Here is a 19,226-nt window from a genome sequence, read left to right on the forward strand (position 1 = left end):
AAAGCCGTCGGGAAACGCAGTTACCAGTTAGCGTAGCCTTAAAGCTTGCAGTGCGTTTTATTTTTGTTGGCCGTCGGGGTGTTTCCATTTAACGCTAACATACAGTAGGGCAAATCGAAATAGCGAGAGCGAGTCAGCAATCAAAGTAGAGCTTACAATTAACTATTATAATCATGCCCAAATTTCAACACTTGCTGGCAGCTTTAAATAAATTGCAAATGCAGAAATTAATGCACACTTTATTTATTATACAAAAAGTTAGCTTAGGCACTAATAGAAAAGAAAACTAAGCAAGAAAGATTCATGATTATCTGGCAATTTGTTTGTCAATCTAACAGCTAACAATAATAGTCAATAGTTTAGTTTACTTAGCAATGGAAAGTAAGTCTACTCCCAGACTATAAACAAAAGCAATAGAAATGCGATATACTAACAATAAGTGGAAAATAACTAAAGATAAGGAATTTGTTTTGCTTTCAATTACAAATTTCAAACTAAGGCCACTGTTTACAATAAGCGAGGTTCTTTATTGGTGGACCGTTGGAATTATAGACTTTGGGTTTATATGATAAATGTGTTGTATGTGTGTGTGTGTGTGTGTTTGCTATACACAAATGTTGTTTACTAGGTATAGGCATAGCTTTTAATAGGAATAACAATTCTAACTAGCGTCGAGTCAGTTTTCATTCTAACTAATAGACTCGCTGCGTCCTTTGTCCTTTGACTCCAGTTGCTGTTGTTGTTGTTGTTGTTGTGACTGCTCTTGTTGCTTCTTGGCTGCTTCCTCTTCCAAAGGTCGAAACATGTTCAATCCCGAAATGGCAGCACCCAGCAAATGTATCGAACCAGTAATGAGCACATCCAATTCAACATTAAGTGGATAACGCTTGCGCACACCATTGAAAGCATCCCAGACATTATTATAGACCTGCGCCTGGTTGGGCACTTGATTGCTTTCGCATAGCTTTTGCCAGCTTTGGGCTATAACATGGGCACGCTTAATTTGCTTCTCGGCGCCACAGAACACGGTCGTCTGGCTGGGATCGATGGGCTCTGTGCTGGCCACGTTGGGCACAAAGCAAACCATATCGAAGGGGCAAGTGCGCTGCAGCTCCTGGAGCAAGCCGGTAACGTCTGTTTCGCCGGTGCGATTAAAGACCAAGATTTTGGGATTGTTTTTGCTGTTTTTTTGAATTGGAGAAAGTAAAAGTGTGAAGCGGGCAGGCAGAGGAAAAAGGGATTAAAGATTAGTTTTATGCATTCGATTCGACCTCAACTCTCACCTGGCTGTTATGCTCTTGGCGAACCATTCACAGCAGACACGCATGCTCTCCACAGTGTGAGCGCCATCGAGATGAACGCGCATATTTTGATATGCCACGAGTTGGCAACGACCTGGCCAATGGGTATTGAGCAGAGCACGCAGCACTTTGGAGACCATCTTGCTGTCGTCCAGCTGCAATTGCTGCAATGGACCTTTGGTCTGGCGCAGCCAATCCTTGGCCAGGGCAATGGCCAGAGCGCCATTGAGACGCACATACTCATTGAAGCTATCCAGATATTCGGCATAGAGATTACTCTCGAGATAATGCTGTGTGTCCAGCACTTGAATAACCTGAGCATTGCGCTCTGCGGCGCGCTTGTAAATGATCTCCAAGCACTCGGGCTGTGTCACATGGGTGAAGACATTGGAATCGGGCTTGATAATGCCCGCCTTCTGCCAGGCAATCTGCTCCAGCGTATTGCCCAGCAGCTGTGTATGCTCCAGGGCCAGCGAAGTGATGCCCACTGTGCGCACATTGGGCACAATATTCGTGCAGTCCAGCTCACCGCCCATGCCCACCTCCAGCACCAGCACATCCACCTTCTCGGCATGGAAAACATGAAAGCCGAGCGTAGTCAAAAACATAAAGAATGTGGGCATATCCTTGTCATGCTCGCGACTCTCCAACAAACGATTGTAGACTTTCCAAAAGTAATGTGTAAACTTGTGCTTGGCCAGCGGCTCACCATTAATCCGTATGCGTTCATTTGTGGAGAGCAAGTGTGGCGAGCTGAAGAAACCAGTGCGTGCGCCATATTCACGTAGAATCGATTCGACTAGCGCGCAAGTGGAGCCCTATAGAGAGAGAGTGAGAGAGAGAGAGAGAGAGAAGGGAAGAAGGAAAGAATTTCAAAAATCGGCTTATTTAAATCTAAGAGTCTTAGCTGATGACTATATATTCTATAAAAATCATACGAAATCACAGCAAACTAAATCATTTCCCCAAACTTGTAGCTTAGTTCAATTATTGAGGTCGTGCGATTAAAAACACATTGAATGCGAAGCAAAAACAAAACTCGCTATATCAGCGTGATAAGCAACAAATGCCGCCGCATACAAACGCATACAAATAAAACAAAAAACTAATTTATTTTATGAATCTCATTTTCCACTCACCTTGCCCTTGGTGCCCGCCACATGGATAATGGACATTTTCTCCAATTCCTTCAACGGCAGCCCACTGCGCTCCAAGTACATAATCGTATTGGCCACCGAATTGGCCTTGGCATTTGTTATGGTTATAGAATTGCGTATGCTATCCTCATTTGGTTGCAGCTTATTAAGCTCGGCGGTGGCAGCCTGCAAAGTTTAAAATAAAAAGCATAATAATTTCTTTAATTCAGGCCTTAAGTTTCTTTTTTTTTGTTGTACACACATTAAACTCCGCATTGTCGCGTTCATAGTCACGTTTGTCCTGTTCAGAGAGCTTTGTTGCCTGCCCACAGTTATGTGGATTGAAGACGAGCCTTTCAAAGCTTGGCTGAAGTTGCTGTTGTTGTTGTTGCTGCTGCTGCTGCTGCTCTTGCTGATTGAGTCTCGGCACTGGCGGCATTGCGGCCGCGCCACGAACGTCAATCTTGCATGTACGTTGTGGCACTAAACAATAGAAACGTGTAGTCTGTTTGATCGCTGTGCGACATTTTCGTACAAACATATCAAGTTGATGTGTGTGTGTGTATATATATATTATGTATGTGTGTAGGCTTGTTGTTCGCGGCGATCTTGTTACGAACAGTTATACCGGTTTCTATAAAACAAAAGAAAAGAAATAGATTTAATTTATTTGTTTTTACAATTATCAACAATCTGCCTATGTATGTTTGTCTGTGTGTGTCCATGAACTCGTAACATGACAAAAAAGCTGCTGAAAGTTGTTACACAACTACGCTGCAATTTGAATTTTTGGCGCCTACGATAACGGATAAAAACGGATAAAAATATATCGTTTAGCAGACATGCATGCAGTTGGCAGCGCGTTGCAGAGCTGCCAACTGATTGCATTTCAAAACACACACACAAGAGACACGCACGTTGTGTTTGCCTTATTTACGTTTTTCAATTCACAGCGAATTTCACAACATTAAATTTAAAAAAAAGAAGAGATATTTACGCAAAAACTGTATAAATTTGGAAAACGTGTCTTACGTTAAACACACGGCCCACTAAACAACAACAAAAAACGCTTGCTCGTAGACATTACAATTACGACTGCGACGCAGACACGCGAATGACAAAAATACAATAAGAAGCAGCAAAGCACATGGGCTCAAAACAGCTGTTTTACGATTTATAAACAAAAACATGAGCGAAACAGCAACAAATGCAGCGTGGTTTGTTAATAACATTAAATAATATATGTGTATTTTTATATTTAATTTGTGTTATCATTACAGTCGCTTGGGGAACTGTGAAGTATGCGCTGCACAGCCCGCGCGTTATGCTTGCCCCAAATGTGAAGTAAAGACTTGCTCTCTGCCCTGCGTGCAAATACATAAACGTGAGCTCAACTGCGATGGCATACGGAATCGTACTAAATTTTTGCCATTGAGTGAGATGACAGCACGTGAATTTATGAGCGATTATTGTTTTCTGGAGGAATGCACTCGGTATACAGAGCAACGCAAGCAGGATCGATGGAAGCATCAGCGTGAATTACCAGTACCTCTGCAACGCCTGCGTACTGCGGCCAAACAACGTGGCATTCAACTGAAATTGTTGCAGTCACACTTCAGTCGCCGTCAGCAAAACACCAGCTTTTTAGACTGGAAGCTCTCGCGTTTATATTGGCGCGTTGAATGGATATTTACGCATAGCTTAGACCCTAGCACACACTTTGTGGATGCACGTTGCGATGAGCAGCTTACGCTGACAGCCCTGTTGACGAAATATTTTAATGAGCCTCATAAGCAGTTGCAGCCACACCAAGCCGCTGGCATTGGTCAAGTAAGCTTATGGCTGCGTGCCGAGGGAGTTAAACGAAGCGGAACTCGCTGCTTTCAGCTGGCACCACACAAAACACTGGCCGCTAACTTGGCTGGAAAAACTATCATAGAGTTTCCCACTATTTATGTAAGCTATGAACAGCGGCCACCAGAAGGATTGGAAGCTATTGACAGCGGTGAGTCATCAGTAATCAGTAAAAGACAAGATGTAATTTAAATTTCATGTGATTTTCCTTTTGTTCTGCAGATGAGGAGTTGGATATAGTGCCACCCAGTGCTGAAGTGAAGCCAACTACAGTCAAAGCAACGCAACCAACCGAGCCTACAGATGTCTTTGCGCTGGCTGCGAGCTTTGAAACTGCGCAAGATGATGCGTCTACGGAATCCAGCAGCGATGAGCATGAAGCGCGGGATGAAGTTTAATATACATACTTCGACTAACTACAAACACATAATTTAATGTGACTAACGCTGTATATAGAATTAAGGAAAGATTAAAAGTGATTTACTATATGTGTATATAAAACTTGTCTATTTTGAATTGCCACTAGATAGTTCGTTGCCTAAGTCATTCTTTGTTTATAGAAGTCATCACAAAAGTATGTGACGAATTGCAGCTGCCAAACACAGGCAATCCCCAAGAGAATAGTGGCCATATCTCTGCAGGATAAGGTCGCTTTTCAAAAATTTCGGATTTGCCACACTCGCAGGACGAGACTCTATCGATCTGCATTCAAATTTGGAAAATTAAAGAAATTCGATTTTTTTAAAAAATTCATACATCACGAATTTTGTTAAAAATGGGCAAAAATCGAAAGCTGTAGAATCCAAAATGTAATGATGCAACTTTGTTTCTAGCATCATTACGAGCATGCAACAGTAATCGGTTGCACTGTAGGATGGCTATTGGCCAAGCTATGGCTAAAAAATCAATGCCGCAAACTTGCGTTTTGTTCAATTTGAAGCTTTGCGAAGCCATAACTCAGCGAAAGGATGTCCGATTTGGATGACTTGTTACATTTTTTTGTGGGCGTGACATTTACGATTAAAATAGGTATAAAATTGTTTACCTAACACATTTTATTGCAAAGTTATGAACAAAATAGTAAGCAAACAAGACAACTTTCTGAGAAATGTCACACTTTGATTAGCCATAACTCAGGCAAAGGACGTCCGATTTCAGAGTTTCATGCATTGCTATACTCATGAGAAGCCTCCCAATTAAACTGCAACCAAATTTTGAAAATCCAAGACATTCGATTTTTTAACAATATTCGTGATGGTTACATCACGATTTTTGTTAAAAATCGAAAGTTGGGAAATCCAAAATCCTGGTATGCAGTTCGATAGATTCGATGCCCAGGAGCACGAAAATGCAAGTCCTTTTGGTATTGGAAGGATATCGGAGGAGCTGAAGCTAAAAAACCATGAAATTTTTATGTGCGAACTCCTGGATATTCAATAGAGTTGATGTCTAGATATTTCAAACTAAACGTTATGCTACTTGATGTAGCAACAAATAAAACTGCAGTTAAAATTGATTTGAAATTTGTTGTTAGGTGATTTATTTATATTCTTGCTAATTAAATGTTCAGAAACTAAATTGTTTTCTTTCTATGTACGTGAGGAGGGGGGTGGCTATAGGACAAGTCTATAACACTGCATATTGCATATATATATGTATAAGGCTATACACATGTACATATCAACGATGCTCTGTGTACATAAACTGAGTACAATTTGTTAATGTAAAAAGTTTCTATCGCTTCCACTTGTATATATATAATTATCTGTTGTATATATATGTATATAGTGTCTTTCAAATAATTATAAATTATTACCAGCCGTAGTGGTATTTGTACATACATAGTTATATATATGCATATAGTCATTTCATTGAATTTTATGTTTTATTGTTTATTTTGTTTTTGCCTGCACCAGTTTTTTCGTTTTTTTGTTTTTCAATTGTTAATATATATATATAACTAGCATAACTAATAAATTTTTAATTTGTTTAAAGATAAATAAAAATAGAAAAAAAGAAACACATACATACATATATACAGAACGCTAACAAAAATGTAACATTTTTCAAATGCAAAGAATTGGGGTGAAAAACTAACAAAATTTAAAACATTTCTAATAATTGCTCTAAACAATAAAATGGAATATTGGTTTATAAGCAAATATATATATAGGTTTATATGTATGTGTGCACATTGCAATTAACTAAAATTTATAAATACATGCGCATGTAGTTCTTCACACACGTATGCACACTCACAAAAAAAAAAATGACAAAAAAAAAAACAGCATAAACAATTACAATTGCATGTTTTCAACAAAATTTTACAACTTAAAAGTATAAACAATGCAACAGCTTGGCAACATACATACATACACACGAAGAAGAAGTATATAAATACAATAATGTATCTGATAAACAAACTTGATTTACATTCATGTAGGTATATATATATATATATTTTGCTAAGCGTACATAAATTTGTTATTAATATTTGCTAAACGCGCACAATTAACAGTTACAATGACGTATACACGAACGAAATTCGAAAAGACAACGTGGCAAAGAGCGAGATAGACAGTAAATTTATCATAAGAGAGAGACAGCGATAGCACGGAATATAAGTTTAAGCTTAAGACATGGTTTTAATTCATTAAGGCGCAGCATGCAGTGAGTTTTTGTTGTTGTTGTTGTTGCTAGAGCTTCCATGTGCTACTTCATGTTGTTGCTGTTGTAGTTGTTGTTCTTGTTCTTGTTGTTGTTGTTATTGCTGCCTTGTTGGTCTTGTGTATCGTATTTTTGTGTATGGTTTGTGTTTTGCGCGCCGCTTGTGATTTGTTTTCCTTACGTATAGCTCCGATTGCTGCAGAAGAGAAACAAGAAGTAGCATGATATCACTTCCAACGAGCAGCAGCATCCCCTTAACTCTCACTTACATTCCTTGCTGCCTATTGCGACGGCGGCTGCTGTTGTTGCTCCTGCTGCATGGGCATGGCACCAGGCACAAAGTAACCGCCCTGCGGCACAGTTAGTGGTGCCATCATGGGCGCCAGCACAGTTTGTGGCGGTGCCGACATGGGCGCACCTGAGGGATTGAACACATCCACATAAGAGTTCTTTAACGCTGCAATGGAAGAGACATTACTAACAGCGTTCAGTCAAGTTGATTGGCAAACTTACTGCGATTGCGTTTAAGTTTGAACATGTTGGATTGCAGCTTGGGCTGTGCGTCTGCTGCTGGCAAAGGCTGCTGCTGTTGCTGCTGCTGCTGCGGCTGCTGTGGCTGCTGTTGTTGTGGTGGTGGTAGTTGCTGTGGTTGCTGCTGCTGCTGCTCTGCATAGTTGGCATAATCGTAGTCAACCTTATTATCATAAAGATTAACATTTGGCAACTCTTGTTGTTGTTGTTGCTGCTGCTGCTGCTGCTGCAACTGCAAATTGGGTGTTGGTATGTTGCCCAGCGTATTTAAAAATGGCGGCGGCGGCGCTGCTGCTGCTGCTCCTGGCATTGCCATATCGCTCATCTTTGGTGGCGGCTTAAAGGTTTCCGCATCTTCAGCATTGCCCTCAGTGTTGGTCCAGCATTTGCGTTCCTTATCCCAAACAATTGTTGGATTCTTATCATCAGGCAAGATCATTTGATTCTTGGGCTTCAAAGAGAACTTATTCCATAGCCCACCAAACCAGCCAGCGTTTTGATTAGACTGCGAGCTGCAAGGCCAAAAAGAAAAGTGTTAGCCATGCCATAAACAGTTAGCGAGAGCGCTGGCAAACTTACCCAGGCAAGCCAGCGGCTTGTAGGCCCTGTTGCTGCTGCTGCTTGTTGTTGTTGTTGCTGGCAGCAGCGGCGCCAGCAGCAGCTGCGCTGTTGTTGTCATCATCATCATAGCTTTTCGATTTGGGCATGGATATGGTAGGACGCACTTGCTGCTGCTATACAGTTTATTGTTTTTGTTTTAGTTGTTGTTGTTGTTGTGTAGTGTTTACAATTTGAAACGTATGGAAAAATGCGCGTTGATCATTTTAGTTTTTTTTTGTTTGTTGGGAAAGGTTCAAGAAATGGCATTTTATTAGTTTTGGTTTTTATTTTGTTAGGCAAAATCAAACAACACACGCACACACACACAGAGAGAGAGAGAGTGAGAGATAGAATAAGAGGCATAAACATAAACATATACATATGTATGAATTAATTAGTTAGAAGTTATAGAAGACTAAATTAGTTAAACTGGCGCAGTCAAAATGATTGTTTACATTATGTGTAGCTTAAGCTTAGTAATGTTTAGCAAACTCAAATTTAGTTGCTAAAGTTATTATACTAAAATGTTGTTGCCAGCACTCAACTGCAACGAATTGTATTGAAATATTTAATTCTATGCATTTATTTCTATTCAAATTTCAAAAAAAAATTGCTGCTTTGCCCCACTGTATTTACATCTAGCATATATTTATGTATTTTTGCTTTACAGCTGCTTCTTTGAGCTACGCGCCAAGCCAGAGCCAGAGCCAGAGCCAGCTGCCAATTCGTATCCTGCTCCTGTGGGCTCATCAATATCAAAGGTTCGCACCACTTTCGCCTGCTTCTTGGCATCTAAATATGCCTCAAATTTGCTCAGACTTTGCTCCACTTCGGAGCACATTTTCTTATAGTTTAAGGGTATGGCAGGATTAGCTATAAGCTCCTCCATGCTCCACACATGCTGCGGTGTTGCTGCTGCTGCTGCTACAGCAGCGGGTTTTGCAGCAGCAGTTGCTGTTCTTTTTGCTGGTGTTTGTATTATGCCCAATTCGGCAAGAAAGTTTTGCTTTGGCTGCAGCATATAATATTCAGCATATGCTGCATCATCATCTTCATCATCATCCTCGTCATCGTCATCGTCTTCATACTCATCGTATTCCTCCTCTGCCAGCTCTTCGCCTTCAGCATCTTCATCTATGACATATTTATTCATAAGATAGCGATAGCGTTTCAGCTGACTGCGATCTGCATTGGCTTCGGCATCATAGCGACCATGTTGCTGCTGCTGCTGCTGCTGTTGTTGCTGCTGCTGTACAAGCAACTGTTGCTGCTGTGCTAGTGGCATATCTATGGGATAAGTGCCATTGAAAACTATAAGCGGCTTGCAGAGCTGCTTATTGCTGCGTGTTGCTGCTGCTGTTGCTAGCGCCAGTTGTTGTTGCTGTTGTTGTTGCTGCTTGATATCCTCTGCAGTATCCACTTCATTCTCTTGTTCTTCTATGGTGCTGGGCAAATCGAAATTAACGCGCTTAACACCGCCTGTTGCTGCTGTCGCTGAGGCTGTTGCTGCTGTGACAATTGCTGATGTTGTTGTTGCTGATGTTGTTGTTGTTGTGTGGGCTGCAGGCTTGGCTATGGCTGGCTTGGCAGCTATAAAGCGTGTGGGCGTGGTTAAAGTTTTAGGCGCAGCGCTTGCTAAGCTTGAGCGTTTGTTTAATAAACTAAAGCAGTTGCTGTGTTGTTGTTGTTGCTGCTGCTGCTGCTGATTGCTGCTGTTACTGTTGCTGGTAGCATTATGTCGTTTATTTAGTTCTATAATGCTACTTACATCATTTAGATTAAATGCCTTTGTGCTTGTAAACGCTGCTGCTGCTGCTGCTGTTGCTGTTTCTGCTATATCCGCTGCTGCTGCTGCTGCTGCTATTGTTGTTGTTGTTTCAGTTGTTGTGGTGTCTGTAAGGCTTGCTTCCAATTTGTGCGCCAGCAGTTTACGTTTGTCTTTAGCTTGGCCAACAGCGCACAGCTTCAGGTCAATGTTTTTAAAGCGATTGTTATGATTGCTTTGATTATCAAAAGTTGTTGTTGTTGTTGCTGGCGGTGGCGGCGGCGGCGTCGGCAATTCAGCCGCAGGCAATTCATGGCTTACCATTTCGGCCAGCTGCATTCCAATGGTTGTTGTGATGATAAAATGTTTAATTGTTTTGCGATTTTCAGTGCGTAGTGTAACCAAATACAATAAAAATAACTTAAAGCTAAAACTTAAAAACGAACTAAACAAAACTTAAATGCTGCTGTTGCTGCAATTGCAATTCATGTGCTTACCTCATCGCCATACGACTGCTGTCCACTGTTGTTGTGCCAGTTCTCATAGCCCAAGGGTAATTGTCCTGCTGCAGCAGCAGCAGCATTGCTCTGTGGCTCGAAGGCTTCACTTGCGTGCTCCACAGGCGCATACATGCTGGCTTGCTGCTGTTCATAGAGTTGCTGCTGCTGCTGCTGCTGCTGCTGTTGGTAAGCAAGCGCATAGGGATCGTTGGCTTGCTCATGCGCTGGCGGCTGCATTAAGCTCGCATCGTTATAATCTGCATGCTGCTGTTGTTGCTGCTGCTGCTGCTGTTGGGCGTATGCAGCTGGCGTATTATAGCCAAGATCGTTTGATTGCTCATACGCTGCAATATCCTCGTGCTGTAGTTGCTGCTGCTGCTGCTGCTCGTGTTGTAGCTGTTGCTGTTGTGGCGGCGGCTGCTGCTGCTGCGTCTCTTGCTCTGCATATTGCATATTAAGCGCATTCATTTGTTTATTTAAATCGACAAACTGCTGATCAATTTCGCTTTGCAGCTGCTGCTGCTGTGGCTGCTGCTGTTGTTGTTGTTGTTGTGTATGTTGCTGTGGCTGCTGCAAGTATAAACAAATATTAGTTGTGCATTATATAGCTACAAATTGATGTTCAAACCTGTGCGGTCAAGCTGCGCAGCTGACGTAGCCAAGCTTTCTCCTCAGCGCCAGTTGTCGTTGCTGGTGCTGCTGCTGTTGTTGCTGCTGCTGCTGCATCGGCAATCAAATTGCTGCCAGCTGGTGGACTGGCAAAGGATACACGATTTATCAATATAGGATCATGATAGCGCAAGCGTTCAGCCAAATTGCACACCTAAAATGAATATAGAAATATATTAAACATCAGATGCAGTCTCAAGTTAGTCAAAGAACATACGCGATTGATAAAATCGATGTCATAGCTTTGCGGCTTTAGATCTATGTGCTTGGCAATCTGCTCCAAATAGTTGGTGCAACGGAAATGTTGCCCATAGTCCAGAATGCGCGTGGCCAGCAAGAACTTGTAGTGTTGAAAGTTGGCAATGGTGAACTTGTTGTCGTATAACGAGCGCGCATATTCATAGATCTCTGTCATTATAATCGCCTCATTGCTGGCAAACTCATTGAACGGCTTGTAGTGCGAGGCGCCCAGCAAGATGAGTCTGCAAGCAAAAAACAAGTTCGATTAGCAGCTAATTTAACTGGCTGAAACGCAGTTAACTGTGTTACCTTGGCACATTGCCATTGAGCGTCGTGAGCTCAGTGGCCGCGCTATCATAGCGTCCGAACTCCTCCTGCGCCACCAGATAACAGAAATGCGCTGCATAGATGTCGCCACGCAGGAACAGCGTATCACCCAAGGCCACAACTGAGCTGCGATCGTATTCCGGCTGGCGCGACTTGTTGGTCACCAGTATGGATAAATGCGAACGCCAATCGCCCCACTGCTCATCGCGCAGCTGACTAACGCAGGCGGGCGTATTGCAGCTCTTCATCTGGTAGAGCGTCTGCAGCGGATCGTTTGGCTTGATGGCGCGATTGAGAAACTTGTGCGCCACATCGGTCAATGCATAACGATCCTCGTACAAGGCCAAAAAGAAGGCATGCGTCCATAGGTTATGATCGGTGGCAAACTGCAGCGCCTCCTCCACATTGCCACGCAGCACATAGCTGCGAAATTGATCCGTTGCTGCTTGCTCCGACATGGGCGCCGGCAGCTGCTCGTCGACAGCAGCGGCAGCAACTGATGCAGCAGCCGCATTATTGTTGTCCGCAGCATCAGCATCAGCATCAGCAGCATCAACATCTGGCACATCGCCAGAGTCTGCATCAGCATCAGCATCTGCTTCAGGTGCATAAGGATACTCGCGTTGATTCTCCAGCAGCAAATCGCCAACGTCTGTGTCCGCAATAACCTGGCAATTGAAAGTGTAAGTGAGTAAGACATTTAAGGCTCAAGTTGGGCGCACTTACTCCATTCTGACGCAACAGCAGTATAAGCAGATCCCACATGAGCGCATGCGAGGCGCGATATTTGTCAACACTCGTGTGGCCCTGCGGCTGCTTCTGCGTGGCGTAGAGCGTGCTGCAGGCGCTGGACGGTCCCAAACGTATTTTCTCCTTGCAGAAGCTTATGATCTTATCCTTGTGCAGCTTGCGTCCCTGCAACGGTCCCGGATACGCACGCAACAGACTGCTGCTGGCATCCTTTATACGCGGCGCCGCCACATCCACTTCATTGCGTATACGCCCACGGCCCGCATAACGCGGACGCACGCGCAGCAGCAAGCTCATCGAGTAAGAAGCCACCACATGCGGGCGATTGAATAGCAATGGAGTGCGTCGACGCTCCGGCCGTGCGGCATTCGTAGTGGTTATCGCTGTCGTTATTCCACTTGAGTCAGCTGCCTGCGTTGCGCCAAAGTTGCTTGCAGCAGCAGCAGCTCTGCATGAATATAAAAACGAATAATTAGTTACAGCTTAGTGCTTAGTCAATTAGGCTATTTATAACTGTTGTGGTTAGCACCGGCAGGCAAACAAAATTCTTTCAAAATGTCCAAATCAAATATCAAAAACAAAGTTGCATGCAAAGCAATAGAAAAAAAAACGTCCTGCTTCACCCAGAGAAACGCACACACCAAGCGAGAGAGACTAACTCTGGGTCTTAGTCACAATATTTAAATTGATTTGTACATAATTTGCATGTCCAGCTGCTCTGCTCTGCTCTGCTCTTGACTTGAACAGCAAACTGTAGACTAAATTTTTTACATATCCGTTGAGTTCTTCATTAGGCCTCATTTGAAATAAGCTATAGAATTTATATCTGAGGAAAAAGCCACAGCCGACAGCGCTTAAAATTATTAGAAATAATGCTAAATGCTGCTGACTTAGTATATTACAAGCTTAGGCATTAGAGATTTGAAAACAGCCAAACAGCAAAGAGAGAGAAATGAGTTTTTAGTAGACAATGTTTTGCTTCATTTGGAGAGCAGCCCCAGGGTATATGAGAGAACAAACAAACAGTATTAGCCATAGAGAGAATTTGGTTAGAAGAGAGCGCCTACCAATTTGTATGAATTTTGAATTTCAGAGAGTGAACTATGAGAGTAGATGAGAGTTTTTTGTTTTTTGGTTTTTGTGGTGACCACCTGATATCGAGGCCGCACTCCGAGCCTGCATAGTAATGCATATATCCTCCTCCTCCATTGCCATTGCCATTGCCATTGTCGCTGTGCAGATTGCTGAGGCTGCCGTAGGCGGCGGCGTTCAATGGTTTGCGGCCGCTCTGAAATTCGCTACCATATAGACTGATGCTCTCATCGCCAAATGTTGTGTTCAACAAATCCACGTAGAGATTGCTCTGCTGCTGCTGCTGCTGCTGTTGTCGACGACGATGATACTCATTGGCTTGTGTTATGTATGCATGAGTGTACCTAGAGGAGTTGCAGGTGCAGAGTTTTGCAAATTGCGACGATTTTTGTTTTGTACGTTGTTAGGTTAAGTTAAAAGACATTAGCAACGGAAGACAGCGGTTTGGTTTGCATTAAAACATTAATTGCAATTTGTTATTAATTTAATTGTAGCTTTTGGTTAGTAGCAGACCAAGAGAGTGTAAGAGTGAGAGAGAGAGAGAGATACATAACACAACTGTTGTTTGGGTTTGTTTTTTAAGGAATACACAAGTATTAGCAAAGAGAGAGAGAGAACACAACGAGCGAGTAAACAGTAGCGAGTTGACAATATCAGCGTTTAGGGGTTTGGTATTTGGTGTTTGTGGATGGAGAGTGGTTTGGGTTCCAACAAATATAATTTTTACCCAGTGGATTTTTTGGTTAGCAATTATTCAAGCTACAAAAGAACAAAAACAGTTTGCTGGCGCCACTGGAGGCTTAGCTTTACTTTTAGCTCAACAATGTTAATATAACGAGTTAACTCTTTAGTCACTAAAAATTAGAGAAATAGACATGGAGACAGTGCGAGAGAGAGACAGACAGCGACAGCAAGCGTGTCCGTCTGTCTGTCTGTCTCTGTGTAAGTAAAAGTTTTAAGTAAAAGTAACTACAGCATGCCCGGTTAAATAAGTTGAGAGGTTAAGTAAAGTCAAGTAACTAAATTGCAAAGCACTTCGATTAAACCGAAGTTATACTTGGGCTAGGCAGAGTTTCGCATAAATATGTTTCCCTTTTCTTCTGACGCCATCTAGCGTTCGTGCTAGTTATTTATCCCTCAAGTTTGAGTTATGATTCAAATACGTGGAAATTAAGTTTGTAAATTTTAGGTTTTTTTCGATTTGAGTATGGAGTGGAAAATTTAAATTACCCAAAGTGTAGACTCGTTAGCAGCTAAAGTAATTAAATTGTAGCTGAAAGTGAAAATGTTGCACCTCCCAATGCATTGGGAGCACACTCTGCTTAGCCCAGATCATGTAATTTATATATGCCTAATCATTTAACTTACCGCTCACGCTCGCGCTGCAAAGCGACTTCGCTTAGCTGCGCTGCATCCGCTGCACCCATTGCTGGCGCCATCAAGTTGAGCTGATTCTGCGGCAAGGCTTTGGAGGCGACAGCCGCTTTGACCGCTGCAGCATTCACAGCCGCCGTCATGGAGTTCATCATTTGGCCATAGAACTTGGCATACATATCCGCATAGGCCTGGGGATTGCGACTCATCTGCTCGTACATGCTGTAAGGATCGTAGGCTGCACCAGGATTCCCATAGGCATCATAGTTGCGACGCTTGCTGCTGCCGCCAGTGCTAGCACCAATGCGCTCCTTTTCCAAATCGCTGTTGCGCGAGCTCTTGCCGCGATATTCCTCGTAGTCGCGTGGCCCATCCCAATGGCGACGTGAGCGCTCAGCATCGCCACGTCGACGCTGGCTGCTGCGCTGTTTGTCGCGACGCACACCAGGCTGATAGTGGCTACTGCTGCGTGGCGGCGGCTGCTGCTCATAATCCTCATAGTCATCCTCTACTGCACCAGCGCTGCGGCGATCTCGTCGCGTTTTGCTGCTGCGTCCGCCGCCGCCGCCGCCACCATCGCTTGCCGCCTGTGCCGAGGCTTGATCGCCGCCATCGGACTCGCCATCATATTGACTTTGACTGTTATTGTTGCTGTAACGCGAGCGGCGCGAGTGCTGCTCCCACATTGAGTTTGAATTTCTGTGGCGCTCGCGCTCACGTTCCCGGTCGCGGTCCCGCTCTCGCTCTCGTTCGCTACGACTGCGATCGCCGTCACGCGTGCGTTGACTCTCCTGACGTCGCTTGCTCTCGTTGCGTTGAGACTTGACGCTGCTATTGTGACTATCATTGAGCGTTGAATTAGCTCCAGCAGCAGCAGTGCCAGCTGCAGAGCTCGAGGCGACAGCAGCAGCACGCACCGAATCCTCCGTTTCGCATTCATAGTTGTTGTTGCTGCTGTTGTTGTAGGAGCGTCGTCCGTGTGATTTGCGGGAATCGCCCAAATGCAGCTCCTCCTCGCTTTCCACATCCGATTCCATGTCCAGCGAGGCACTGGGACGTGGACGCATGTGTGGGCTGGCAGTCAACTCGATGATGCCACCCGCATGGCTATTGTTGCTGTGGTGATGTTGTTGCTGCTGTTGTTGTAATTCTGGTTCCAGATCTATTGCTGCAGCAGCTACTGCTGTTGGCATTTGCATGGCTAGTGGTGCTACATTTGGTCGCTGATCCTCTAAATTTTCACCATCCAACACAACTTCACGTGGCTCTTGCAGCAAACGTGGCTGTTGCTGCTGCAACACTGACGGCAGCTGTTGTTGATGCTGCAGATAATGTAGCTGTTCCTGCTGCTGCTGCTGCTGCAGCTGCTGTGAATGTTGCTGCTGTTGCTGCTGCTGCTGCTGCTGCTGCTGCTCACCCTCCGAGGTATCCTCGCCATCAGCTTGACGCTCTGCCATATGCAGCGTATTGCTCATGTTGTTGCTGTTGCCGCCGCCGCTGCTGCTGCTGCTACTGCTGCTCGGCGCATGCTCTGTGCCCGTCACCAGACGCTGCTGTTCCAGCAGCTCTGGTTGGCCCAGCACAAGGCGCGATAAGCCCGGCGGTGGCAATAAGCTATCCGCCTCCCAGTTGCCCTCACTAATGTCCTCGGGCTGATCGGAAAGATGACTGGTCTGCAAATACTGCGCACGCTCATCATTGGGCGCAGCTAGCAGCACTTCCCTGTTCTCATACAGCTGATCCGAGTTGGGCTGCAGCAAGCTAAGCGGCATCATAGCTGGTGCGGTTGCTGCTGCTGCTGCTGCTGCGGGTATTGCTGTTGGAATAATAGTAGCAGCTGCTGGCGCGTGTGACAAAATATTAACACGCTTGCTGGGTCCCGCACGCTTATAAGGATTAGCAGCAGCTGTGCCAGGAATTAAAGTTGTTGGTGGCATGGCAACTGTTGCTGCTACTGATGGCGGAGGAGCTGCAACTGTTGTTGGTGATGCAGCTGGTGGCGTTAGCATTGCAACTGCTGCTGGTGGCGGCACTCCAATTGCTGCTGGCATTGCAACTGCAGCTGCTGCTGCTGGTGGTGCTGGTTGATTTTGAAATGCCATAGGTGGCACTATAGCATTCAGTTCTACTTCTGGCTCGACAGGCACCTGTTCCATGGCTGGTGACAGCAGCGGTGGCAGCTCCAAAGGCTTTCTAGCAACACTCTCCAAGTTGTTGTTAACGTTGTTATTGTTGCTTTGGCTAAAGGCATGCCAATTGCTGCTGGACTGCACACTGAATGCATCATCTACAATGCTGGGTGCAGGCAGTGCTGGCTCATTATTGTAGAGACTATTGCTCAAGTTGTTGCTATTGTTGTTGTTGTTGTTGTTCTCATTCCAGTCATTGCCCCAATCATCCCAGCCATCATTTTTAGCAGCACTATTGTTGTTATCGAATACATCTGGTTCTGCTGCTGGTTGCAGCGTCTGCGGCTGATAGTACGACTGCTCCATAGGTTGTCCATAGACATGCTGCTGCTGCTGCTGCTGGTGTTGCTGTTGCGGCAATGTTGGCGCCTTTGGCGCAAAATAATCGTTAAATCCTATATACTGAGACTGCTGCGCTTGCTGTGGTTGCTGCTGCAAAAGTTGCTGTGGCATTGTCATAGGCTGTGATGGTGGTTGTTGGTGATGTTGCGTAGCTTGCAGCAATTGTGGCTGTGCTGCATATTGCTGCATTGGCGGCGGCGGCTGCTGCTGCTGCTGTTGTTGATGATATTGTAGTTGCTGCTGCTGCTGCTGGGCATGGTCCTGTTGTTGCGGCACATGATGCTGCTGCGGCCAATTGGCATTGTTGTGCAACATGTTGCAGTGCGTAAACTGCAATATAAATGTGAAATGTAATTAATTTAAAACGTTCTACTCGTTTATATTTATAATTAATTTGATAGCGTTAAATCAGCGCTTTTCATCAGCCAAGCTCCAAAGCACAAAACACGTCTGACACTGACAACTGACAGCTGTGCACTGTTTCTTACATTTATTTATCATTTACTGCCTCTCTTTCTCTTTTTACTTTTTTTTCTGTTACCTGTGCACTTGTTTTAAGATCTTGCATATCTTGCTGTTGCTGCTTGGCTCGATGCTTTAACCAAGACATGTTTGCCAGAGGAGCGTGAGCTTGGTTACAAACACATGCACATGTGCTTGATAGAAAAATAGTTGCCAATTTGTTATGCGCTGCTTTTTTTTTTTAATTTTGCTATATACCGTTGCTTCTTGTAGCTTTTTAGTTGTACGCTTTATTATTGTATGCTCTTTGTCATAATCTAACAAGAACAACAATAATAAATATTACACTCGGCGTTAAAAGTTTACGTGGACGTTTGTGCACAACTACTGCCTCTCGCTCTTTCTGTTTCCCCCTTTAGCACTGCTACGCTCTTTTTACTTCGTTTTTACTACCGTACCGTATGCATATATATGTGTTTGTGTGTGTGTGTGTGTGTAGTTGTTGACTGACAGCAGTTTATTTTCTTTTTAATTTGCTTTTAAGCCTATGTACACATGTATATGTGTGTTTTTATATATTGCATATTACACTAGCACTAGTGCAATTAGTTGATTAACAAAATAGGCAAGTTTTGTTTTATTTAAATTTTAAAAAAGTGAAAACAGCCGAAATTGGAGCAAATGTATTAGTGCGAGTGCGAACAGCAAAGCAATATCCACACGCACACACACATTGACAGTGTGCCCACCCTGTCCCCACCGATTATGAAAACACACACACACACACACACATGCACATATGTATATACACATTGACAAGTGCCTCAAATCCTGTGCCTTTAGTTTTTTCTTTTCTCTCAATTTTAATCCAAGTTTGTTTTTATGTTTTAGAGCGTACAACTTACACAAAAATGCTGCTTACTGTCGCGTACTTGTAATTTGTTAATAAATCATTTATTTAAACAACACTCTCGTTGCACTTAGTTAAACGGAATTTTTCCCCCGAGTACAAATGCCAACTCGACTATCAGTGCTGCCATCTTCGCCTTTTTGTGGCTAGATCTAGCATTTTTTTTTAAACGGTCTAGGCGGTTTTTTTATATCTAACTCATTCTATCCAAGAACACTTATTAAATTTAAAATCAAGCAGCGATAATTATTCGGTAAAAGAAAACGATTAAGACCACATTATAAGCGCAATGAAATAAAAAAATTCTATGTAATTTCATAAAATTGTATTAGGCCTATTTGTAGCTAGTTTTAGTGTTAGCCGATTTTAGCCATTATTTTTGAACAATCTAGCTTATGTCCATAAAAAAAAACTCTGGCTACAACATGACTGAGCAACTGAATAACAATAGGGCTCTTAGTTCGTTCGTTCATCGTTCGTTCGTTTGATGAGTAGTTCAATTGAACTTATTCTGAAC

The 19,226-nt window shown here is 43.6% G+C and overlaps 3 protein-coding genes across 8 annotated transcripts; 1 reads left to right on the plus strand and 2 right to left on the minus strand.

Moving 5' to 3' along the window:
• Positions 1-245: 245 nt before the first annotated feature.
• Positions 246-3,463, minus strand: LOC108607108 (folylpolyglutamate synthase, mitochondrial). 2 transcript variants are annotated; one of them, XM_017997735.1, is made up of 5 exons: positions 3,375-3,463; positions 2,700-3,071; positions 2,441-2,623; positions 1,284-2,119; positions 246-1,181 (listed from the first exon to the last, which is right to left on the minus strand). In XM_017997735.1, the coding sequence occupies exons 2-5, from the start codon at positions 2,976-2,978 to the stop codon at positions 689-691; spliced, it is 1,791 nt and encodes a 596-aa protein (XP_017853224.1). In that variant the 5' UTR covers positions 2,979-3,071; positions 3,375-3,463; the 3' UTR covers positions 246-688. The 2 variants fall into 2 exon arrangements, with proteins under 2 accessions (XP_017853224.1, XP_017853225.1); XM_017997736.1 differs by having other exon boundaries at positions 3,355-3,439.
• Positions 3,464-3,481: 18 nt separating this feature from the next.
• Positions 3,482-4,763, plus strand: LOC108607109 (box C/D snoRNA protein 1). Its single transcript, XM_017997738.1, has 3 exons — positions 3,482-3,654; positions 3,718-4,442; positions 4,514-4,763. Exons 1-3 carry the CDS (start codon positions 3,626-3,628, stop codon positions 4,687-4,689), a joined length of 930 nt encoding a protein of 309 aa, XP_017853227.1. The 5' UTR covers positions 3,482-3,625; the 3' UTR covers positions 4,690-4,763.
• Positions 4,764-6,663: 1,900 nt separating this feature from the next.
• LOC108606588 (AF4/FMR2 family member 4) lies at positions 6,664-18,812 on the minus strand. 5 transcript variants are annotated; one of them, XM_017996820.1, is made up of 12 exons: positions 18,705-18,812; positions 14,801-17,667; positions 12,317-12,788; positions 11,573-12,258; positions 11,241-11,505; positions 10,983-11,177; positions 10,352-10,924; positions 9,858-10,187; positions 8,069-8,223; positions 7,472-8,001; positions 7,228-7,415; positions 6,664-7,154 (listed from the first exon to the last, which is right to left on the minus strand). In XM_017996820.1, the coding sequence occupies exons 2-11, from the start codon at positions 17,650-17,652 to the stop codon at positions 7,240-7,242; spliced, it is 6,234 nt and encodes a 2,077-aa protein (XP_017852309.1). In that variant the 5' UTR covers positions 17,653-17,667; positions 18,705-18,812; the 3' UTR covers positions 6,664-7,154; positions 7,228-7,239. The 5 variants fall into 5 exon arrangements, with proteins under 5 accessions (XP_017852309.1, XP_017852308.1, XP_017852307.1 ...); XM_017996819.1 differs by lacking the exon at positions 18,705-18,812 and adding an exon at positions 17,879-18,310 and having other exon boundaries at positions 10,352-10,921; XM_017996818.1 differs by lacking the exon at positions 18,705-18,812 and adding an exon at positions 17,879-18,310.
• Positions 18,813-19,226: the final 414 nt, after the last annotated feature.

This window comes from Drosophila busckii, chromosome X, assembly GCF_011750605.1.
Source record: "Drosophila busckii strain San Diego stock center, stock number 13000-0081.31 chromosome X, ASM1175060v1, whole genome shotgun sequence".
NCBI classification, from domain to species: Eukaryota; Metazoa; Arthropoda; class Insecta; order Diptera; family Drosophilidae; genus Drosophila; species Drosophila busckii.

What these genes read in the sequence shown, in the direction of transcription:
- LOC108607108 (XM_017997735.1), bottom strand. Translation starts at nt 2,978, where the DNA reads ATGTTTGTACGAAAATGTCGCACAGCGATCAAACAGACTACACGTTTC. An exon ending in GCGACAATGCGGAGTTTAAT is followed by an intron (nt 2,624 to 2,699) that starts GTGTGTACAACA and finishes TAAACTTTGCAG; the next exon opens with GCTGCCACCGCCGAGCTTAA. An exon ending in GCCAAGAGCATAACAGCCAG is followed by an intron (nt 1,182 to 1,283) that starts GTGAGAGTTGAG and finishes TCAAAAAAACAG; the next exon opens with CAAAAACAATCCCAAAATCT.
- LOC108607109 (XM_017997738.1), top strand. Translation starts at nt 3,626, where the DNA reads ATGAGCGAAACAGCAACAAATGCAGCGTG. An exon ending in ACAGCAACAAATGCAGCGTG is followed by an intron (nt 3,655 to 3,717) that starts GTTTGTTAATAA and finishes TTATCATTACAG; the next exon opens with TCGCTTGGGGAACTGTGAAG. An exon ending in ATTGGAAGCTATTGACAGCG is followed by an intron (nt 4,443 to 4,513) that starts GTGAGTCATCAG and finishes TTTGTTCTGCAG; the next exon opens with ATGAGGAGTTGGATATAGTG.
- LOC108606588 (XM_017996818.1), bottom strand. Translation starts at nt 17,947, where the DNA reads ATGTCTTGGTTAAAGCATCGAGCCAAGCAGCAACAGCAAGATATGCAA. An exon ending in ACATCGATTTTATCAATCGC is followed by an intron (nt 11,178 to 11,240) that starts GTATGTTCTTTG and finishes TATTCATTTTAG; the next exon opens with GTGTGCAATTTGGCTGAACG. An exon ending in CAAACTTAAACGCAATCGCA is followed by an intron (nt 7,416 to 7,471) that starts GTAAGTTTGCCA and finishes CTTCCATTGCAG; the next exon opens with CGTTAAAGAACTCTTATGTG.